Raw genomic sequence first — 21,744 nt, forward strand, 5'->3', positions numbered from 1 at the left:
TTTATTAGCATTTTAAACAAAAAACCTCAGGATTTCCAGTACTGTACTGAATAAAAACACATTTTGCTAAAATTGTCAAGACAGAATGTGTAAACAGCATATAGCTGAACATATTTTTTTTTAAATATAGCAATTTAATAACGCTCAACTTAACTATTCAACTTTTATTCACCAGTCTCTAAACGAATGTTCATGAATTGTGATTTCCTAATAAACTTCCCAGTGTCTTGACAGCGATTTTCCCCCTTGATATTTTCATGTTTAAGGGAAAAAAAAAAACCCCAAAAATTAAAACAATCAACCAGCAGGTGGTAGCACAGACCTCCACATTAATCTGCAGTCAAATTTGAATAATTTTTCAAAAATATTTGACACTATACTTGCGGCAGTACACCACACTGAGCTTCTTAAAAGTTTGCATTTCATCTCTCCGACGGCTTTTGTGTCAAATACAATCAAGTAGCATTGAGGTCATTTTGTATATCGTACATGCATCGAGAAATTCAGCACTCAATAAGTCTTTTTTTTTTAAGAAAATACCTTTATTAAATAAACGGGTACAAATGGCAATTAAAAGTCTTGTGACTGAACATCATCAGAAGTGTTTTCCGCTGCGGGGGGCTTAGTCTTTTTCGGAAGAAGGGCCGCGTTGATGTTGGGGATCACACCGCCTTCAGAGATGGTGACGCCAGCCAGAAGCTTATTGAACTCCTCGTCATTCTTGACAGCCAGCAGGATATGGCGAGGAGAGATGCGCTTCTTCTTATTGTGTCGGCTAGCGTTGCCTGCCAGCTCCAGGATCTCCGCGCAGAGATATTCCAAGACGGCAGCGAGATAGACGGGTGCGCCGCTGCCCACGCGTTCGGCGTAGTTGCCCTTCTTCAGCATCCTGTGGATGCGGCCCACTGGGAAGACGAGGCCTGCCCGAACAGATCTGGAAACCGGGGATTTGGTCTTTGGGGCAGCTTTTTTACCACGGCCAGACATGTTCGGGCGCTGTGGGGATTCTGTCCAAAAAAAATCAGTGACAAATCAGTTTTTGATTCATGTGCCTGAAGACTATGCACAACTCATGAAACATTTGGGTAAACTTTACAGGTACAACTCAATGTTAAATCTAAAACTGTCCGATAAGTCAGTGTTTCAGCATTTTCTGTTTTCCAACAGGAGATGATGAAAGAAAATTGAAAGTAGGTGATCTGGGAATCAAATACTATCAATTTCCTAGTTCAGTCACAAGTGGGAAAAAACGGCCAACTTTCCAAAACTTGCTGAACATCACATTACCTTTGCAAGCTTTTAGTTTAGTTTATCCACGCAATATCCAAGACATACAACATGATACAACAAACAGTATTACGCAGCCGGGTGCGTGAAAGCTCACCCCAAGCAAGCAAGCTTTCAGGCAGGGCTCTAAAGATACACAACTGAAGTCACAAAACACACATTTACTCGACGTTTACTGCTACCTACCTCACCAGGCAGCTGGAAAACAGACAAGACGTTAAACTTTGCCTTCAGCAACCTGCTTTTATTCCAGGGCAACAGCCACGTGTTGATTGACGACACCTGGCACTTCCTCATTGTCAATCTAGAGAACGCTCAGAAAAGAAAAAAAATCCTAAACCCTTGGATTATTTATTTATTTATTTATTTATTTATTTATTTATTTATGTAATTATTTATGTATTTATTGTCATGTCTCGTCCCCAGTTTTGTGATGTGTATATACACATCACAAAACTGGGGACGAGACATGACATTTATTTATGTATGCATTTATTTATTTATTTACTTATCTTTTTACTTATTTATTTATTTTTCATTTTAATTTATTATTATTCATTTTATTAGTATCACTATTATTATTATTGAGTTTTATTTAGATGGATTTCAAGCTGTTAAATGTCAAAAGACGCCAAAGATAAGAAGAGTGTTAAAAGCGGCGTCTGTAGCTGAACCCTGCATGCTTCCTCGCATCCAATCTGTTCAAGGACGCCCTACTGGGGAAGGTCCTCGCTTAATTTGTCTTCCGGCTACTCTGTGATTGGCCCTTTGCCATCTTTTTAAATTAATAAAGCACAGTCCAAATGTCTCTCTGTGTTCCCCGTGTCTCATTGTCGCACTCGATGGGCGGAGGGCAAAGGGAGGGCGGGCGAACTTCAGAATTTCTAGCGGAAGACTCACATTGTTGGATGCTAAACTTGACTACCAGTCCTTTGAGCCAAGTCATAAATCCTCACCAAACTTGAACTTTTCCTTCAAATTTGTGTTTTTATTAACATCAGGCCTAATTTGTCATTTGCACAATTCAGATCTAGTTTCGAGTGCATGATAATTCGAATCACACAAAGTGCACTTTGATGCGAGACAGACTTGGCTGTAATTCAGCTTTTGATGTCAGACACATCCATCGACGACATCCATTGACGACACTTGATACATTCTTGGGAATTCTTTTCTTCCCAAGCTAAGATCATAAAAAATGTCTCTGTATCCGGAAGCAGGACTTCTCATTCTTACTATTTCTGGAAATTCTGGAAGGTCGATGAGTCAAGAATAGATGAAATGTTTGACAGATTTTTCCACTCCAAGTCTCCTTCCTGCTCGCTCCCAACCTTTTTTTCCTCCTCGCTGGCACGGCGCCAGATGTGATGACTACCATATGGCGGTACCCACCTTTCAACACCAGTGTGGACCTTGGGAGGCGTAAAAGGCTGGATTTGGCACAAGCGTGTGGGCTTTGACCAAAAGAGGGACATCATCACATCATTAGAAGGATGAAGGACAAAGAGATTTTTCCGCCAATCCATCCCACCTGTCCATGCCTCCAAACCATCTGTTTTTCTCTCCTTCCTCTTCGCTCCGGTTCTCCCTTAAAAGTGGAACCTCGAAAGTGGAATGCAATCCTCTTGATTGATCTCTCATTTCAAAATGTTCCCAATAAAGATAGAAAGAATGAACGCCATGTTATTTTATGTTGTGTTGTAAGCCTGGCGTCAAAATGGCCTTCATTTCAATTTCGAGGCAAGTCCAGTTTAGCGTGTTAAGGAATTTAGTGAATTTATACTTCCAAATCCCTAACTTGACCTTACATGGTCTACAACTGAACACACTCATAGCATGATATGGCTGCAGTGCTTTTTATGAATTCCCTCATGTAGTATGATGTGTTTAAGGGAGTTTCCGTTTCCCGGCCCTCCCGCTTCCTTGAGAACAGCCATGTAGAGGAAGTGGCAGTCCTGGCAGAGGTGGGTCTCCATTAAAAAAAAAAAACCCAGCTGTATTCTGGACGACGTTTCACGAACTATTGTTTTCCAGACCACGCTCGCCTCGTAACACGACAAAGCCGAGGCACCCTGCTGGCTAATAAACACCTTATATTGCTCGATTTCACAGCTGGACTTTTCTCCAAACGTCTCTATTCTTTTGACAAGAGGAATTCCCGAGTTGTCACTCAGGATGTTATGACATGATTTGGATCCATGTGCTCCGTATGACATCAAAAATATTCCTGTGTGCCAAAGAATACTTCATTTAAAGTGAGATAAAAAAAAAAGGGTTCAAGAAGTTGGGGTTACGTAACAAATTGTTACACTACTAAAAAGGCAAAGTTGAGATGCGAGAGTGCTAATATTTGCATTTGAGCTACTGAGAATTAGGCTTGAACGATTCCAATCCAATTCAAATCGACACCGCAATGTCGCAAAAAGAGATGCATCGGAAAATGAGATTTCTAACATGCTGCGAGTCAAGCAAGCCAAGTGGAATGCAAGGAATGTTTATACAACCTGTTTTTTTGCGTGCACTTCTCCCCAGAAACACAATCCACATGTGTCTTTTTCACTCAATAAAAGACAATATTAGTTCATATAAGCATCCTATAATTACTTCCATACATTATTCTACTAGCAGGCATCTTCAAAACACGTCTGGACGGGACACCTGCTATGGTGCTCATTGTTTCCACAACAAGCTTTGACGGTGCGCCGTCAGCACCCAGATGGCCTCTTGGTGGCTGGAGCGCATGTATGTGTGTGGACACACACAAACACACACACACCTGATGTTGACTCAGAGAAGGTTTTGGGAAATGGCGAAAGCATGTGGATTTTTTTTTTAAATAGGAGCTGGGTGTAGGGTTTTTTTTTTTTTTTTTTTTTTTACTAAGACTGGCATGCGTGTGGTCTTTCAGGGGTATCGGTGTATCAGTTCATTCTCAGACAGGATGAGTCATTTTATAAGTCTATTTTTCATTGTGGTGCTGGGAACACACATATGCATTGATGGGTAGTGGTGACACACGAGTATGCTCAGATTCTCATGGACACACACAGCGTTGTTTCCTTCATTTTAAGGGACAGTACATATTATTACTTTGATTATTTATTTATTTATTTATTATATAATCTGACACTTTTTGTGGCCTAAAATTGATTTAAATGAATTGAACAGGCAAAATCCACCTGTTTTCATCCATCTGAGAGGGAGCGGCCATTTTGCCACTTATTGTCAACTGAAAATGACATCACAGTTGCCAGGTCTCAGGTCACAACCAATCACGGCTCACCGGTTTCCTGAAGCTGAGCCGTGATTGGTTGTGACCTGAGACCTGGCAACTGTGATGTCATTTTCAGTTGACGATATGTGGCAAAATGGCCGCCCCCCCTCAAGCTGGATAAAAAGGAGTGAATTGATGTTTCGCTCATATCCCACAAACACAATATTATTCAGAAAGCTGTTTTTAGACTAGTGAGGGCCCATGCAACATAATATTGTAAGTCCCTAAAATAGTACCTAAGAATTTCTTTGGAACTGGAACGGCTCGGTACTCGGATGCATGGCGCCAAAGCTGACGTAGAACAGAGAGGAAGTGAAGCGCAAACAAGGGGGAGTGAGAGGTGAAAAAGAGGGGAAACAGTGAGCTCAGACACACGCAAACCTGTGGGGAAGCGCTCGCTTGGGCCGGGACGACTTTGCAGATGTTTCAAGTGCAAATCTAATCCAAATGCCAGGCTTTCTCCCTCCTCTCATTGCCTCTTTTCCCTCCACTTTCTTTGGTACGTTCATTTCCTCTTTTTCACAAACATTGACCACCAAAAATCTCAGGAACAATTTGTGTAGCTGCTCATAGCCCCCAATTAATTCAATATTTTTTATTATGAATTTTTTCACAAGAGATACTGAAAGTTCCAATAGTGTCATTTTTTTTGCCGTCAATGCAAGCGTTCACAACATCCAGGAAAAAAAAATACTACCGCCCGCCGATTTGTAACATCTCAAGATATTCTCTAGAGTGACGTTCTAGCTGTAAATCGTCTCAATCGCGTCAAATCTTTCCAGTTAGATTTCCTACTTTACTTTCTTGTCCGATTGGATATGAGACAGTGGCCGTAAATTATTTCACTGGAAGCCGTTCCTATGAGAGGAGACCTGGCTACCATTTGCAAACCGTTAATTTAGCGGAGACCCTCATGGTGGTAAACATCTGGAGAAGAAGTCATTTGGTCCCATTCGCTGCGATTCGTGTCTTAACAAACTATCAATGACGGGCGGGCTGTAGAATGTAGAGCGGGAACACACATTTGGACAAAAACATTGGCTAGTATGGAAAGTTGTGCTCATCAATGGCAACGCCCCTTACCACTTAGCGACAAATGGAAGCAAAAGGTCTCAGGTGTGCACTGAAATGCAATGGGAACTTTGGCCGGATGTTAAAAAGACGTCGGAACATTTGTCGCCAAGCGCCTTATGCAAGTGAGCAATGTATGGAAGTGGGCCTGCTGTGATTATCAAACACGGGCGTGGATCGACAGACATTTTTTTGTCTCTAAAAGTGGTGAAAACCTTCCAAGAGCTAATAAGATTTGAAACCGCTTCCTCTCAAAATGCAGCTGCTCAGGCGAGCAAAAGATGGAATGCAGCAAATTGAGAGACACCTGCAAAAACATCATTTTTCATCCGTGAACTTTTACAAGAATAGGATGAAGGGGAGCTGGATAGGAAAAGCTGTTTTCATGAGGAATGTTGCTCGCCGTCTTTGTCTGCTACTCGCGTTCGCGTCCAGCTCGATGGCGCAGTCAATCACGGCCTGCTTTCTTGGATCGTCCGAGAGGATTTCTGGCTCGCGCCGGGGCCTGATTGACGGCCTGAGTCGCTACACCTGCCTCAGTCCGCTTGTTCTTGTTCGCTTTCAGAATGGGCCGCTGTTTGTTTTATGCGACTGGGCTCCACGGCAGCGTGCAACTGGTGGAGTCATTGACATCTGCCGCAGCGATCTGGGACTCTCTCATTTTATGGTGTGACACACATACGTATCAAACTGCAATTTAGTGTACTTAAGGGGTTAGTTACAAATGTCTGACGTCCAAAAGGGAAGCTTTTGCCACCGGCGCTTAAGCCATGTCCGGCTATGAGTGTTGACACTGTCGCTTAGCAAAAAAAAAAAAAAAACAACTCATAAAACAACAGTTTTGAGTTGGAGCTCAAACATTTTGAAAAATTGGACCTACAAATTTACTGTAAATAAAAGTTAAATATAACTGAACTCAACAGGAGTGTCACGAAAAACGATGTTATTTTTTGACATACACTGTCTGTCTATCTAAAGTTGTGTAACAAAAGACGGTTTGAAATGTGAACTTTTTTTTCAAAAAGCATATGAATTAATGAATGACACTGATCTTTTCATTCTGGGGGTGCCAGAAATGCTTTCATTGCAACTCAAATGGGAAAAAGAGAATAATCAGCATGCTACTTCCTGGTTCATGGAGTGTGACGCAAGGCGTTACTGATGGATTAGATGAGAGCGAGTGAACGAGAGAGGGAGCAAGGGATGGGTTGTTAGAGGAGAAGGAAGTGAGTGACAGTGGAGGGATTAGATAATGGAGAAGGAAGGTCAAAGGTGATCAACGGACCAGTAAGTGAGCCGTGATGTGTTGTAGCCTATGACATGAATTGTAGTGGCACTCATTTTGATTTGATTTTTATTATTATTTTTTTAAATATTTGGCTTCACTTCTGTTTCTGGCGAATACAAATTCTAACTGCAGGTCATGTGCGCACGGAACAGAAAACTCACAAGTTCTGTTTGTTTTTCTTTATTAGGAGTCATATTCTGAACATTTTACAAGCTGCTGCTGCTGCTGTTGCTGCGTCGATGTTTTCACAAAGTGAGAGGAGAATGCGACACTGGAAAAACAACACGTCGTTTTGAAAGGCACAAAAATGTGTCATCATAGTTTTTTTTTTTTTGCTGTTGGGTGCATGCAGACACAGCGAACGAGACCACTTTGATAGCAGCGACAACACACACCCACACACACTCGCACACTGACACACTTGCACAAGGGGTTGCTCAAACTTCAGATTTTTTCGAATCAATACTATCGTGATAAAAGGCTAGTGGATGTCGACAAGTCACTGAAGATGTCATTGGTGGTTAAGAAGAAAAAATCACATTTGTTGCAGCAAACTGCTGAACCTAGTCCTCAATCTAAAATCACAACTATTGAGTGGAATATTTTTTTTGTGTAGCAGACTACAAGAAGACGAGGTGCCAAAAACACGTAGTGATTAGTCGACTTCAAGCTTTAAATCAGTGAAGTCAACATTTCGACGACTAGGTTGAAAACTTATTAGCGACTTGTCAACATCATGCCATAAACATCTTTGTGGATGAATAAACGAATTGGCTAGCCCTCGTTAGCATTGTACAGTCAACTTGTTGACTAGTCAATTAATCATCTGGAATAGTAGAGACAACTTGCTGACTTGGCGATTACTCTGTTCAACCCCATTAGCGACTAGTCGACCTCATAATCTAAACGTCATTGTGTTGACTATTCAACAAATCGATTCAATCCACTATTAGCGACTATTTGACGCTAGGTCATTGTGGCAAAGTCTACACAACCCCGAAGTCACAACACACATTCATACGCAACACACACAGCTTTGTTAGTGGACACCACTTATGTTGTGAATGTTGCTCAGCTGACATAAATCACAAACATGTAAAGCCATAACTTACTTCATGTGAGTGTGCATCTTATCTTAAATATCACCAAGATTAAATACACCGCAACGCTGCAGCCTTTAAATACATTTTTTAAGTTAGCAGATTGATATGGATCATCTTCACGTCTGCAAAGAAAAGTTTTTTTGTTTTTTTTTTAAATAATAATGGAGTACATTCAGAACGAGAGCGCTGTATTTTCTTTCTCGGCATCGTTGATGTGTTTTAGTATTTGAATAGCTGGTGACACGGGTGCTTTCAAGGACAACCTCAGCCTTCCTCTTAGTAGTTGTTTTTTTTTTTTGTAAAGATGCTTTGATTGCTGCTGTCTATCGCTGTTGCAAAACAAAGTCGAGTGTTGCCCCGTTTTCCAACTGCACGGTACCTGCTCACCAGTGAGGCTTTTTTTTTTTAGCGCTGTTATTAGAAAACAACTGCTAGTCAGTTCCTATTTCATACATTTAAGCAGGGTACACACCTACTGATTTTTTTAAACATGAGAGACTACAAATGATGAGGGGGAAAATAAAGACATCTGATATTTTGACCTTTGATAACAGTGGGGGGTCAAAATGCTCAAATTTGGTCCTGTTAGTGATATATATGTGTACCCCATTTTAGCTGTTCAACTCTACCGTCTCCATTTTGCCTGCACTCAGTGAAAAGCTAACATTTTGCGGTACCATACAATGGAAAAGCGGCGCAACGTTTTCGGACATTTACGCTTAGGCTGAGATTTTCCCTCACATTTCCTCGTCATCCAGCCATCATCTTCCTACCCGGACAGTTTCCGTTTACCACGCTATCGGCACCCGCAACCTTCCACCACCATGTCCTGGTAATTCTTCAACACCACACGGTCCTGGGGGTCCAGGTAGAGCAGGGCGATGGGGCTGAGCGAGGTGGGCACGCAGCAGGCCCGCGGCACGGCGCCGTTGACCGAGTTGACCAACGTCTGCACCATGGCGTGGCTGGAGGAATTCATGTGATCGGCCAGGGGAAAGCGGCACTCGCCCAGGCAGAAGAAGGCGTCGTAGCCGCTGGGCGCGATGATCCACTGGTGCCAGCCCACGTCGTTAAAATCCACGTAGAGGGGATGGCGGCGGCAGCGGTTGCGGGAGAGGCGCTTGAGCTTGGCCGCGCGACCGCCGTTTCGTTTCACCCTGCCCGTTTGGCCCCCCCAGCTCGGCGTTTGATACGTTTTATCCCGGCCCCGCTTTTGGTCTCTATTCCAGCTTTTCCTAGGCACCCCGCCGACGTTCCTCCTACCGTGCTTGACCAAAGGTTCTCCGCGCCCGTCGTGGCTATACGTCACCAGGAGGGGTCTCTCCTGGGCCCAGGTGTGCTCGTCCTGCCCCACCGACCTGCAAACCCTCAAGTGCCCCCCCTTATGCGGCTCCCCTTCCCCCTGACCGGTGCTGTTCTCCGATAGCACTTCCAGGAGGAAACCAAGGTGGTCCGCTTCGTTCACAGCCAAATCGAAGAGTTCTGCCTTGAGGCTGAAAGTCTCCCAAAGGCTGCCGGTTGCATGACTTTGAGGCTCAGCGGTGAGGAGTCTGCTTTCTAGCAGGGTGGGTCGGGGATTCTGCCGGTGCCCAGAGAGGTACAGGTTCAGTCTATGGAGTCCGGGGCCCAATGAGGTGGTCCTGGACGATCGTAGGAGGCGGAGCTCAGCCGAGAGCACCTTCTCTTCTAAGGGGATGGAGGAGATGTTGAAGGAGATGTGCGCCCATTTCGGGTCCTCTGCTGTGAGGGGCTCTAGGAGAACAACAACGGGGCAAACTGTTATTTCAAAAGATTGGTTTTATTTCCTTTTTTGTCTTTGTTTAGCCACGTAAGAATGATATGGTGGACACTTTCAACGTGTGTGAAGACACGTACTTGCTTGAACCATGTTTTGATTGTTAAGTGACACTTGTTAAAGATATCCGCACCTGTCATAAAGTAGATTTACACATCACCAAGCGCCGATAAACATACAAGCAGCTTCCCATGCTACGTGCTAAAGGTCCTTTTCTTGCTCTTGTTTTGACACTGACGTGTGTCGCAGCGGTCTTACCAGTGTGGTGGAAGCTGCGAATGGTGTTGGCCTGCTGCACGTGCTGGCTGGGGAAGCTGAAGGCGGGGTCCTCCAGCAGGTGGTACTGCTGCTGGTGGAAGCGGTACAGATCCATGAGGTACCGAGGGATGGGCACGCCGGGACGAGGGTTGGGCTGCGACTGCAGGCCCAGGCGGCTCAGCAGGAGACTCTGGATGGTCTGAGCCAAGTTGGGCTCCAGGGGAGACCCGGTCGGCGGCGGCGGCGGCTCTGAGGTGGCGGGCCACGTGCCGGCTAACCTGCCATTGTCGGCCTCGCCGGTGTCACCCTGGCCACCGGACGAGGCTTGAGGTAGCGGCAGGACCATGAGGAGCAGGAGGTTAGCAAGGAGCATGGTGGACCTAACATGGGGAACAAGACAAACCACTATGATGGAAAACTGTAGGTGGGCAAGGGTCAAAAGAGTGTGTTTTGCTTTTTCTTTCGAATTAACTCCAAGCCCTAAAAACATTTATGTGTGTGTGTGTGTGCGTGCGTCAGCGCGGGAACGTGACCACAAACTGTGAGGTCACACAATTACGACCACAGCTAACAGCATACCATCATGACACAGATGTTAATAAGTCAACCGGTCATTAAAGTGCTAAGGGCGCTCATTGCGTTGAGGTGTAAAAACAAAAAAAGTCAAAATATAAATTCATAATAAAAAACACGACTGATGAAAAGGTAAAAAAAAGGAATGTTTTCTTTTGTCTGAGAATCGTATTTTACTTTTTTTATGCCACTTAATGACCTTTCTTAGTTTATTTAATATACTCCAAAGCTAAAACTTAGCTCAAATAAGCCACGCCCCCCCCCAAAACTAATAAAAATCGACCTGCTCTATAATCTAATCAAAACTAACTGAACTCAAAATGAAATAAGTGACTATGATGAAAAAACCCAAAACGATTATCACCCCAGTCTACCCTCCTTTATCTCTTTACGAGCCATCGAATCGATTAACGGCAAGATAAGCGAGGCGTTCGGGCCTCAAGCGAACACGTAATGACACCGTAATGGCCCGTTAATCTAGCCACACTGTCAAAAAAAAGGGTTAGAGCGAGGTTACAGGTGTGACCGTATCTGTTTATGCTTTTATGCCGACATAATTGCGTAAGGCCGAGGCGGGTTCAAAGGGCACGAGAAAAGCAGCGTGGGATGGTGGTGGCCCCGGCCCGCCCGGCAGGGAGCGTTTCACCTGAGGCGAAGGCAGCGCGGGACAATTACAGACGAGACGCTTCTCCCCAGGTTGCTAAAAGCTCGTTGAGGACAAGCACAAGACATCACTCTGTACTTTACTGACCTACTAAAAGACAAGGAAAGGTTCAAAGGTTCACACGGCAAGAAGAAGACAGGAAAGTTGGTGGGGAAAAAAAGTCAATTTTTGAGAAAAAAAAAATTAAATATGATATAAATCTTGATTGTAAGACTAAAAAGCATAAGGAAAAAGTCATGAAGCTGTAAAAAGAAATATTTGACTATAATAAAAAAAAAATGAATGTAAGAGGTAACGTTACAAAAAATATGTAATAATATTAGGAGCATAAATGATATGAAGAGACTAATATTTCACAAGATGAAAGAATAATTTTCAGTGAATTAAGTGTGAATGAGACAAGAGAATAAGAATACGGTATTACAAGAATAAAAAGAGAATAAAGTAGTTTTATGTCGTGTTGGCTCCACCCACCACTACATTGACATTTTTAGGACTCCTCCTCACAGAGACGATTTTTTTTCAATCCAACATTCCCTTTGGACTTTAAAAAAAACAAAACACTATGATGAATGTTTTCAGGCAAAGGTGAAAAGAAGGTTTTAAGGCAGCGTCTGCTGTGAGACATATTGGATGTGACCTGACCTCCCACAACAGCGTGGTGATAAACTTCCATCCTCTCTTTTTATCTGTTGATTTCAACATGCCTTTTCCTCTTCCTCGTTTTTTTTTTTTTTTTTTTTTAAACAGAGACAATGCAGTCAGTGCCTTCCGTAAATATTGTCACTCTTGATTGCAACATCATAGATTGATTTCAAAAAGCCACAACACACAATCCAGTCATCAATCCTCCAATATTACATTTAGTTGACATAAAAGCATCAGTCATTTTACCTGAATGGCTTTTTTTTCCACCCCCCTGCCTGCCCCCATTTGATTCCATTTTTCCAAAGCCTTATATGAATGGTGTTTTTGCGGAAGAGTGCGCGGCACACGGACAGCCCCGAGTGTCACAGCAGCTGGCTGATTTATCCGCCGCCGCTGTCTTCATGTTACGCCTGGTCCTCAACTTTCCCTTCCTGTTGCTCTTCCCGTGTTTCTTTTCCCTAAATTCCTCCTCTCTCTTTCTCTCTCGCTCTCTTTCTAACTGTTCAGTCTCACTCTACAGCTCGCTTGGTGCCTGACAGCTCCAAATCCCGTTTGCCCTCTTTTTTGTCATATTTAGTTCCATTTTTTCATATTTTGTGTGCAATCCAATGCACTCAGCACTTTTTATGATTCATAAGCCTAACACTGTACCAACTCCCATTTTCCATGACGGCTGTCGAATGAGTGGAATAAAAAAAAGAAAAAATGGCCTTCATTTCAAATGTTACAATGGACAAGCTCGGGTGGAAATATTGACATCTCGTCTGACAGCTGGGCTCTATGTGAAAAACATAACTTTTTGAATTTATAACGCCCTCGGCGGCCTCACAACGCGCTGGCTCAATTACCTGCTGCTCTTTGAACTCATAATGGGAACACTAGTCAGGTAGCTTATAGAGCACTGGAGTTTGGATTGAGCAACTGCTGTGTTTGTATGTATGTGTGTGTGTGTGTGTGTGCGTTTTCCCCAGTGTGACTAATGTCTTCAGCAGCATACTTCCAGACCAATGGGCCTCTTTTGACTGCTCAAGCAGCCCGAAATGTCATCTAAGAACACCTAAAAATACCACTGGTAGTGACAGAAGTCATTTGAGTTTCATATATTCATATTTTTAATCAACATTTGGAGCGTTATGTCAAAAGTGACGCATTGATACTACAAGTCCCACAATGCACTGCAGCGGCTGGCGCGTACTAGCCGCCATTCACGTCGATGGCAAATGATTTGTTCTCGAAATGGTGCTAGTTAGTTTGTGAAAGTGTATTATTTGCATGCTGGTTTCTTCATGATACGGTGGCTGTGGAGGTTAAAAAAAAAGTAGGATGTAGCATTTTGGCTAATCCCAAAAGAGATAACGGTAAACAATACGTACGCATCTCATCATCGTCTCATTTCAGCACTATTGTTCGACTCAAAACGCGAAATTTATATTAAATGTATTCACGGAACACAGTGAAGTATTTAATTGAAATAATACTTGCAGTGATTCTCAAAGTGTACTGCTAATACCACTAGTGGCACTCCGGGTCAACCTAGTGGTCACTGCCCAAATACACTTCAGTTGTATTTCACTTTTGCACTCATGGTCAAACTGTGCCTAATGTTATAGTGACTTGAAATAAGATTTCTTTTTTCATGAACACTTAGACCTGCTATGCTACTGCATTTTGAAGTTGGTCATCATGGTGGGACTTGAAGCACTCCGATTGACAAATTGACAAATGAAGCTGATTGATGAGCTGATTATTTGCGCGACGGTCATTGTATCAGTATTGCCGCACTTCTCGACACCTGCTCATCACTTTCAGTACTTACTGTATGTGTTCACGTCATAACGTTACATTTTGTTACGGTGACTCGAACTCGGACTTTGAAAATAATGTCATTGAATAATGTATTAAATGCAGCCAATGTCACCACTTATTATTTTTCTAATATTTTACTCACATTCGAATAAATATACAGTCAAAAAAAAATTCTGTCCCAAACTATCACAGGGTTGCATGGCGTTAAAATCCTATATTTGCCCCCTGAGATGTGTGTATGCATGCTTGACTCACCTCCAGGTGTGTCGGGATGCACGCAGTGTCCATGGCTTATCCTTGAGCTCCAGCGTTCCGATCCCTCGGTTCTCCCTCCTGCTCCTTTGGACCGATTGGATGGTGTCAAGTCTTGCGTGGGACTATTGTCTTACTTTTTCTGACTAGTGCGAATATACGTCTGTGTCATGTAAATACTCTATGATGGATAATTCTCCCTCCATGTTGTATCCAAAGGTACACTTTCCACCTGCGTGTGCCGCTTAAAACACTTGTGCAGGTGCTAAGGTGTGCGCACGAGTGTGTGTGAGTGAGTGAGTGAATCAACTCCCTGTTGGACCTCAACCTTCTTACTATATTGTCCCGCTCCCTTCCTTTGCTGACTCCTCCCCCTTTTTCTCTCACACACTCTCTCTGTTTTTCCTCTCTCTCGCTCTCTCACACACACAAACACACACACACACTTGCCTTTTCTGGCTCAAAGTGAGGACCGGTTTAACCTTTCCTAGCCACTATAAAGTTGAAGAAACTAAACCAGCACACAACATTAAGCAAAGTCACAATTTAGCTTTTTTACTCCCCGTCGACTAGTGAAACAAACTCACCTGCCGCGTTTCACTAACGCCATTGCTGCAGGACAATGGCTCCTTTATTATAAATACTTGGCCGCTATAACTCTGAATGGGATTTGGTTATAATATATAATAAAACCAAAATGTATGAATGGATGAGTCAGCGGCCCGTGAAGTCAGCGCAGTTTACTTTTGTGATTGGATGGAAGATGGAGAAAAAAAAAAGGTAGGCAGTGCTTGTTCACTATGAGCCGGGGGGGGGGGGGGGGGGGTGCAAGGTGCACCCGTCCTTTCTGTAATTTGTATTCATGAAGTTGGCCCATGAGCAAACGTCTCTTTAGAATGCATCGTCTCACATCTTAGCGCTCGCACACACACACACATGAGAAACCTTCCTCATTCATCACAGCATGCACACACACAACTTGTCACACAGACGCACACTCACATTGTTTTCCTCAAGAAGGCAAAATGTCATTTCTAAATTGGCATCAGTCGAAGTTTTTATCTCGTTTATCACTCACTTGACTCCAAATACTGTTATATAGCAGTTTTTGCTGTCAGCTTCTTATATTAATTACATTTATCAGCCGTTACTTTAAATCTCAAGGAAGACATAATACCATTAATAACCCTACACATCATGTTATAATTTTGAAATCAGTCAAAATGTGCTACAAGCTGAGAAATGTGGGTCAAATGTCTCGAGGCATTACTAGCCACTAGACATGTCACATGTGATCTGCGGCGCTACCGACCGCTGCCTCCTCCTCCTCCTCCTTCCAAATGAGAGTCAATTCCAGCCTCCAGGTTTCCCATCCTCTGGAAAAGACGTCTGCTGCCTTGTCCCGCTGACTTCCGCTGACGGGGGTGGAGAGAAACTTTTCAACACTCTCTTCGCAAGTCATCCATCGTTGCCGTATCCTAGAATAGAGCAGAAAATCGGAATTAAACACAAATCAAATGTTAAGTGTTATTTATTTGGGAGAATGAAATCCTTTAATAGACACTTTCTCCATTATTTTAGATTTTGCACAGGCGGAGCTAGATTTTTCCTTGGGGGGGCCAGAGGGTTCGTAAAAATGTGCTTTGAGGGTTAATTATGGGCCTTTTGCATTTATTCTTCTGTCAGTCACCGTAAATAGCTATTTAGCTAGCTTAAACAATTATGCATTCTGTCTAGCAATCATTTTTGTGATTCATGACACTGCAGTTGCGTAGCGAAATGGTCGCCAACACGGCTGCCCTCTCCGCGTGCCCTTGGTGAACCGAGACGGCGATCTGCTTGATGACATATGAACAAGCAACACGGCAAGGTTACAGCCGTTGTCATTGCACCTTGTTCTTTCTCCTGCGTGGCACACAGCTCCTTTCCTCTTCCTGTGCCAATTTAGCTAGCGTCCACCACCAAGACATCACCCACCCCTACAGGTTGTTTCTAGAACTTCAAAGTCATCTCAGTCCTTGCACACAAATTGGTTCTGAAATGACGCAAATATATGTGGACTAAATGCAAACTCTTGTTTGCGTAATTTACAAATACAATGGAGATTAACGGCTGGCTCATTTGTCTCGTTGAGCCAAAATCCAATTGTCCCACAGAGGACTGCATGACAAAGTAGGGTGAGTCATGAAAGGAAAGTACCCCAATAGCTATGAAATGAGCAAAGATTGATGTTGCAACACTCAAGGTGATTAATTCCTCCGAGAGGAACGTGACGCGACTCTAAGCCATGGTTTCTTCAATGAACCTTTTTGATGAATATTGTCACAAATCCTGTTTTCAGCGGCAAGGAGACCCAACCTCACAAGAGCTCAAATGAAACAGCACAAAATGATTCGGCACACTTCCATTCAGAGGCCACAAACTACTTTTTTGTTGTGATATTTTGACTTGTGTTGTTGTCATTTTTTCTTTTTCTAATTCTTACCATGACATCCAACATGTTAAGAAATATCATAGCCTACTGTTAACATGACAGGTGATAAGAACACCAGAGGCTAGTTAGCAGCTAGCAAGAGAAGCTAACATGCTTACTCATGACTTCTTGTCAAAAGAAATTTGGACTCAAATGCATAATGCCCAAAGGTTGATCAATACTAGCAGATATTCCTAAAGTTTGCGTCAAAAATATGATAACATGATCAAGGAAAGTTTCATTTTTCATTTTTGCCCTCACTTCCAGTAAAGACTTAGTGCGTATTACTTTTAGGCATTCTATCAAAGCCTACATCTTAGGAATGACTTTGCAAACAAAATGAAAAAAATCATAATAATTGAAGTGGATGATTTGTGAGGGGTTTTAGCCGGGAAGGACAAATGGATGTCTGAAAGTAGAGAAGGAGACAAAGACAAAATTGTATTAATGCAATACAGGGATGTGCTCCGGTAGAATTATGTACAAAGACACACACACACACACACACACACAAACAAGGTCTGATGTTTTTTCATTCACCGCTGACAAATTCCACAGTCGAGTTTTTTGCACTGATAAGATGTCATTCCTTTATCCTGAGCTCAACGTTTGTGGATAAGGAGCAGGAATTAGGAATTAAATACCGTACTTCTGGAAATAGTCGTTTGCAAGGTCTATCAATGTTAGCGTGATCTTTTTCTTGTGAATTATAGCTTTGTAAATGTGGTGGGAGTAGTATAAGTAGTAACAGGAAACTGACCTTTCATGTTGACACAATGTGACTCGACCAATTTCTCATCGGAACTAAACAAATACTGCGACCCACGCAGGACACAAGCAGCTGACTTCTGATGTACCGTTAAAGGTCTGGAGTTTGTGAGCATCTTCACAATCTTTATTTATAGATCTTCTTGTGTGTCCTATAGCCGCAGATGTATGGGGCCCAGAACAAGGTAAGCCTCCATGGTCCAGGTGTGGTCTGCCGTCTCAGCGGGCTACAGTGAAAATGCATTCCCAGTGCTTGGGGCAAATAGTAAATTTTTATACCCTGCATTGGTAAAGTCATCATATGATGCATGTCAGGATGTAACCGTCTCGACATCTGTACTCATTGATATCTGCAACAGGAAGAGCCAAGAGATTAGTTGGATTTGTGTTTCATGTACTGTATAGAAATGGAACCAAAAGGAAGAACATGAGTCTTGTTTATGCATTGCTAGTAGTTTAAAAGCTCAGACATGCTCCACTTGCTTTGTAGCCATCTCTGTTTATGCAGATTTCATCAGTCAGATAACATCAGCAAATAATCTCTGGCTGCATTAAGTCAAGATGCTGCTTTCCCACATCTGGCTCAGTTGTAAACATTCGTAAGTGGTACAGCTGGTGGGAGTTACAAGGTCTTGCTATCAAAGTGTATACAGTAAGTGTGGAGAGTGACGCTGATGCACAAAACAGAGCTGTGCCCCAAGAGGTTGAGGGCTTGTCCCTGTCCGAGCTAAGGGACAGAACTGTATCTCATATATTTGACATTTGTTGAACCATCGACCCTTATATCTCCAAGAACTCACAAATCTGGGGTTCTTCAAAGACCCTCCAGAAACCATTCCAACCACACACCAATACTCGTAATGGCTCATGATCTCCCCAGTTTCTACACCTGCATTCTAATAATTGATGTCTCTCATGGGCCTTACCCGTCAACTAATTTGAAAGCAAAACCTCACATTCAACTGGTCTACATTTCCAAGATACTTTATGTCTTGACAAACTGAGCTACGCCCTTCCCTAAAGAGACATGTTTTGGGTCTTGAACTGAAAACCAGTTCCAAAGTCAAGTCTCTGGATGGGAGCACTTTGGTATGACCTTACAGACTCAGCTCGATCTTGATCCGACACCTACCCTGCTCAAAGCGGTCAATTTTATGATCTGGGCTAACGTTCGGGCGCAACCTTAAGTAGAGGACATTTAATGGCGTCCCAAAAACAACTTTGATGCATTAGGATTGTTTTTAAGACTTTACTATTAGCATGTAAGCATTGTACTGTTGCTCCCAGCCATCGCCACGCCACACCCCCATTGACGTCCCACCACCGTGTCTTTGTCCTCTCTGAGTGATGCGACAGTAGAGAGCAGACAATGTCGGGTTACCCTGCTAATATGGGAAGAAAGACGGAAGCATCCTGGGCGGGCAGGTTGGTGGGCGGGCGGGCGAGATGGAGAGCGTCCCTTCGTGTTTCGTTGTGGCGCAAGTCTCGCTGATGATTCACCAGTCTGCACGATAAAAGGTTGACGACCCCAATTTGAGTAAGGCAAGGAGGAGGAGAAGCGGGAGAAGAAGGCAGATGAGGAAGGGGGGATGATAAGAAGGAGGGGACGTGGATACCTACGTCAGAGGCACTTCCTAATAGGCCGATGTCCTTGTCCCTGACACAAGTAAATCACGTCTCATGGGGAGAAGAATAAAAGATGGAGAGATTGCTGTCGGCTGGAGATGTGAGCGTGTGTCTCGAGTAGAATTAGAAGCAATTAATTCAGCTTCGGCACTCCGAGCGGCTGTTTTGATGAAGCGAAAGATGAGAGAAAGCCAATTAAGTGATTTCAGATGTGTGAGGGGCTGTGTGGGCGGGAAAACAGGTAAGTACGGAACAATGGAAAAATACTCCAGCATCTTGTAGGTGGCAGTTAAAAGTCGCTGTTGATCATGAGAATACGATCCCACTGCCACTGCGAAAGCACTTGTGCGACACCACGGGAGTTCCTTCTAATTTCTCAGGGTTCAAATATAATCGTCCAAGCGGCGGTAGGACGTCAGCAGCTCGACCGCATCATAGCGGCATCTTCCTGTGTTTACCCCAACGGGACAGGGAGTGGACTTTGATGGGCTCTTACAGACAAATTAAGATAACTTTAATCGCCATCTAATTGCCGCTTCCTTTCTCCTCCCTCATCTTTTCTGTGACTTCCTGTCGAGAACGAAGCCGGCCGGGCGACACACGTGACACTCATCTTCGTCGCGCATGAGAATTGATTCGTCAAATAATGAACTCTTTTAGTGTATAAGCAGAAGCTGAGAAAAGGGAATGAGAGCAAAACAAGTGGCGCCAGGCCTCTCATGTAAACTGTACTTTGAATTCTTTGGCACAACCCTGAAACAGACGTTCCATACTCAAAAATTGCGGTTGTACATAAACATACAGCCAGTGTTCCAATACGGCTACGCGCCGTCTTTATCTCCCCGGGCTGCTGGAGTCAGGAAGTGAGGCTGCCACACGGCTCCTGGCCCTCACAATCACTGGAGCACCTCCAACATTCCCCGCTGATAGCCGCTCAAATATGTCTGAAGACTAACAGTGACTCAGCCATTCCTAGTGCGGCTGCATTGAAATCACCATGCAATGGGCAACGATGTCACGGTTTTAAACAAGCAACCTCACAACTCATTGTACTGTACACTTGAAACTTATAGGAACCACATTAATCAAATAAATGGTGCAGAGACACCAAAATCCACACTGGCACTGAATGGGGAATGGCGCTATCCCAATGTAAAACAAGCTAGGCTTTAGCGGTTGTCACAATTTTGAAACACCGCTGAAAGGAATGAAGTAGAACAAGGCCTATTTTATGGAGCAAGACTGCTTATATGAAGCTTATTAAATTTCCCTTTACTATTCTAAGGATTTGAAAGCGAAAAGGAATTGGACTGTACAAACCAGGAGCGGTTGTTAGCTTAGCTTGCTACAGATAGCGACTAGGCCTCACCTTAAGTAGCGTACTGATATTTAAAGTTTAGGTTCTGGAAATGGAACTAAACAATTTTATTCATGTGTCTCAGTCAGTGGAGGAGCTACAAAAGACAATTTAGTTTATTTTCCATTAACAGTATATTGTTCGATTCACTCCAGTATAAACAGTGGTCTTGTGGTCTGCAAGATGTCAAAAAGAAACATACTAAAAATAAATGAAGCGTGAGGTCACTTCCCAGTTATTTCAGTCTGGGTTTGGGCAAAGGATGATGAAGTGGTTTTAAAACTTATCAGACACTTGCCAGGAAATGTGAGAGAGAAGGTCACAAACAGGAAGGACTTCTGAATGTGCTTCCTGTCGACCGGCTGCATGTAAGGGTCAGATTCCTTGGACCAACTGACTGACCAACTGTACACCAACACACACGATGTTTTGCTTCTGAAAGTGGGGACTAGCAGGAAAGTGTGAGTAGATAACAGTGAGACTGTGTCTTCCTGAACGGTTGCAAATAGAAGCTGCCATAATAATTCAACTCACTCTTGGAATTGAGCATCACATAGGCATGAGAAATGTGTCTCTGAAATTGTTCTAGAATCCCCAGTTGTTGTTTTGAATTCATTTTTATCCCACTGAATGAATTATGGTCACATTATCAGACTGGTATTCATAAAGGTGAGAAGTGACTGTCTGAGGATGCTGCCCACAAAACAAGCATGTCTGCGTAAATAAAATTAACCTTGCTCGTCCTTGAGGGCTTCCTGATTGAATCACAGTGTCCCCGATGACGTCATTCAAGTCATATTTCGGATTAGGGAGGGCGAAGAGGAGGGATGAGTCACTCCCTCATTGATGACTGTCTCCATTGAGTGGTTGGATAATTCAGGTACAAAAAAAAAGGAGAAAAAAGACGCAGGCGGAGCCCAGTCGCCTAATGGCACTCAAATAAAATGACTTATTGGAACTCGCAAAATACACCTTTTAGGTAGATTAAATAGTATTGATGTCCCCTGCTCATCAGACTGGCACAACAATGAAGAATCCTGCAGCTCGGAATGCTACGTGAAAGACATGCCATGTGGTCACTGTTTGGTTTGTTTGCATTAGAGGGAAAAAATGCTAATTTTTGTTGTGTTTAAAAGGTCACCTCGTGTGGATTTTGCTTTTTGAGATGAATATATTAAAACAAATAGATATGCCAAGTTCATATCTAATTTTGACAAAATTCATGAGTCACTTGTTTTTGCGCTAAAGTACTTCAATACATTTGTTTGGAAATTAGTTAAAATATTGTACATACTTGTTTTTGCACAAACATTCTGTGACTACAAACAGCCTTTAAATGGAAATCATGGAAACCGGTTTCCCATCACGAAAAAAATGTTTAAAGTATATAAACCATTGAATTAACTAGCATTTGAACTGCATTTATTCTCTGACAAGCAGGTTAAAAAAATATTGCAATCACTATTTATTGCAAATTTAAAAAAAAGTCATTGCCCTTTAG

The 21,744-nt window shown here is 43.1% G+C and overlaps 2 protein-coding genes across 2 annotated transcripts; both read right to left on the reverse strand.

The window, feature by feature from the left end:
• Positions 1–413: 413 nt before the first annotated feature.
• On the reverse strand, positions 414–987 carry LOC119132327 (late histone H2A.2.2-like). Its single transcript, XM_037267493.1, has one exon. It carries the CDS (start codon positions 985–987, stop codon positions 571–573), a length of 417 nt encoding a protein of 138 aa, XP_037123388.1. The 3' UTR covers positions 414–570.
• A 7,184-nt stretch (positions 988–8,171) lies between these two features.
• bmp16 (bone morphogenetic protein 16) lies at positions 8,172–14,350 on the reverse strand. Its single transcript, XM_037268162.1, has 3 exons — positions 14,023–14,350; positions 10,077–10,456; positions 8,172–9,775 (listed from the first exon to the last, which is right to left on the reverse strand). Exons 2-3 carry the CDS (start codon positions 10,447–10,449, stop codon positions 8,820–8,822), a joined length of 1,329 nt encoding a protein of 442 aa, XP_037124057.1. The 5' UTR covers positions 10,450–10,456; positions 14,023–14,350; the 3' UTR covers positions 8,172–8,819.
• Between the last annotated feature and the right edge of the window lie 7,394 nt (positions 14,351–21,744).

The sequence above is a fragment of the Syngnathus acus genome, chromosome 13, assembly GCF_901709675.1.
Source record: "Syngnathus acus chromosome 13, fSynAcu1.2, whole genome shotgun sequence".
NCBI classification, from domain to species: Eukaryota; Metazoa; Chordata; class Actinopteri; order Syngnathiformes; family Syngnathidae; genus Syngnathus; species Syngnathus acus.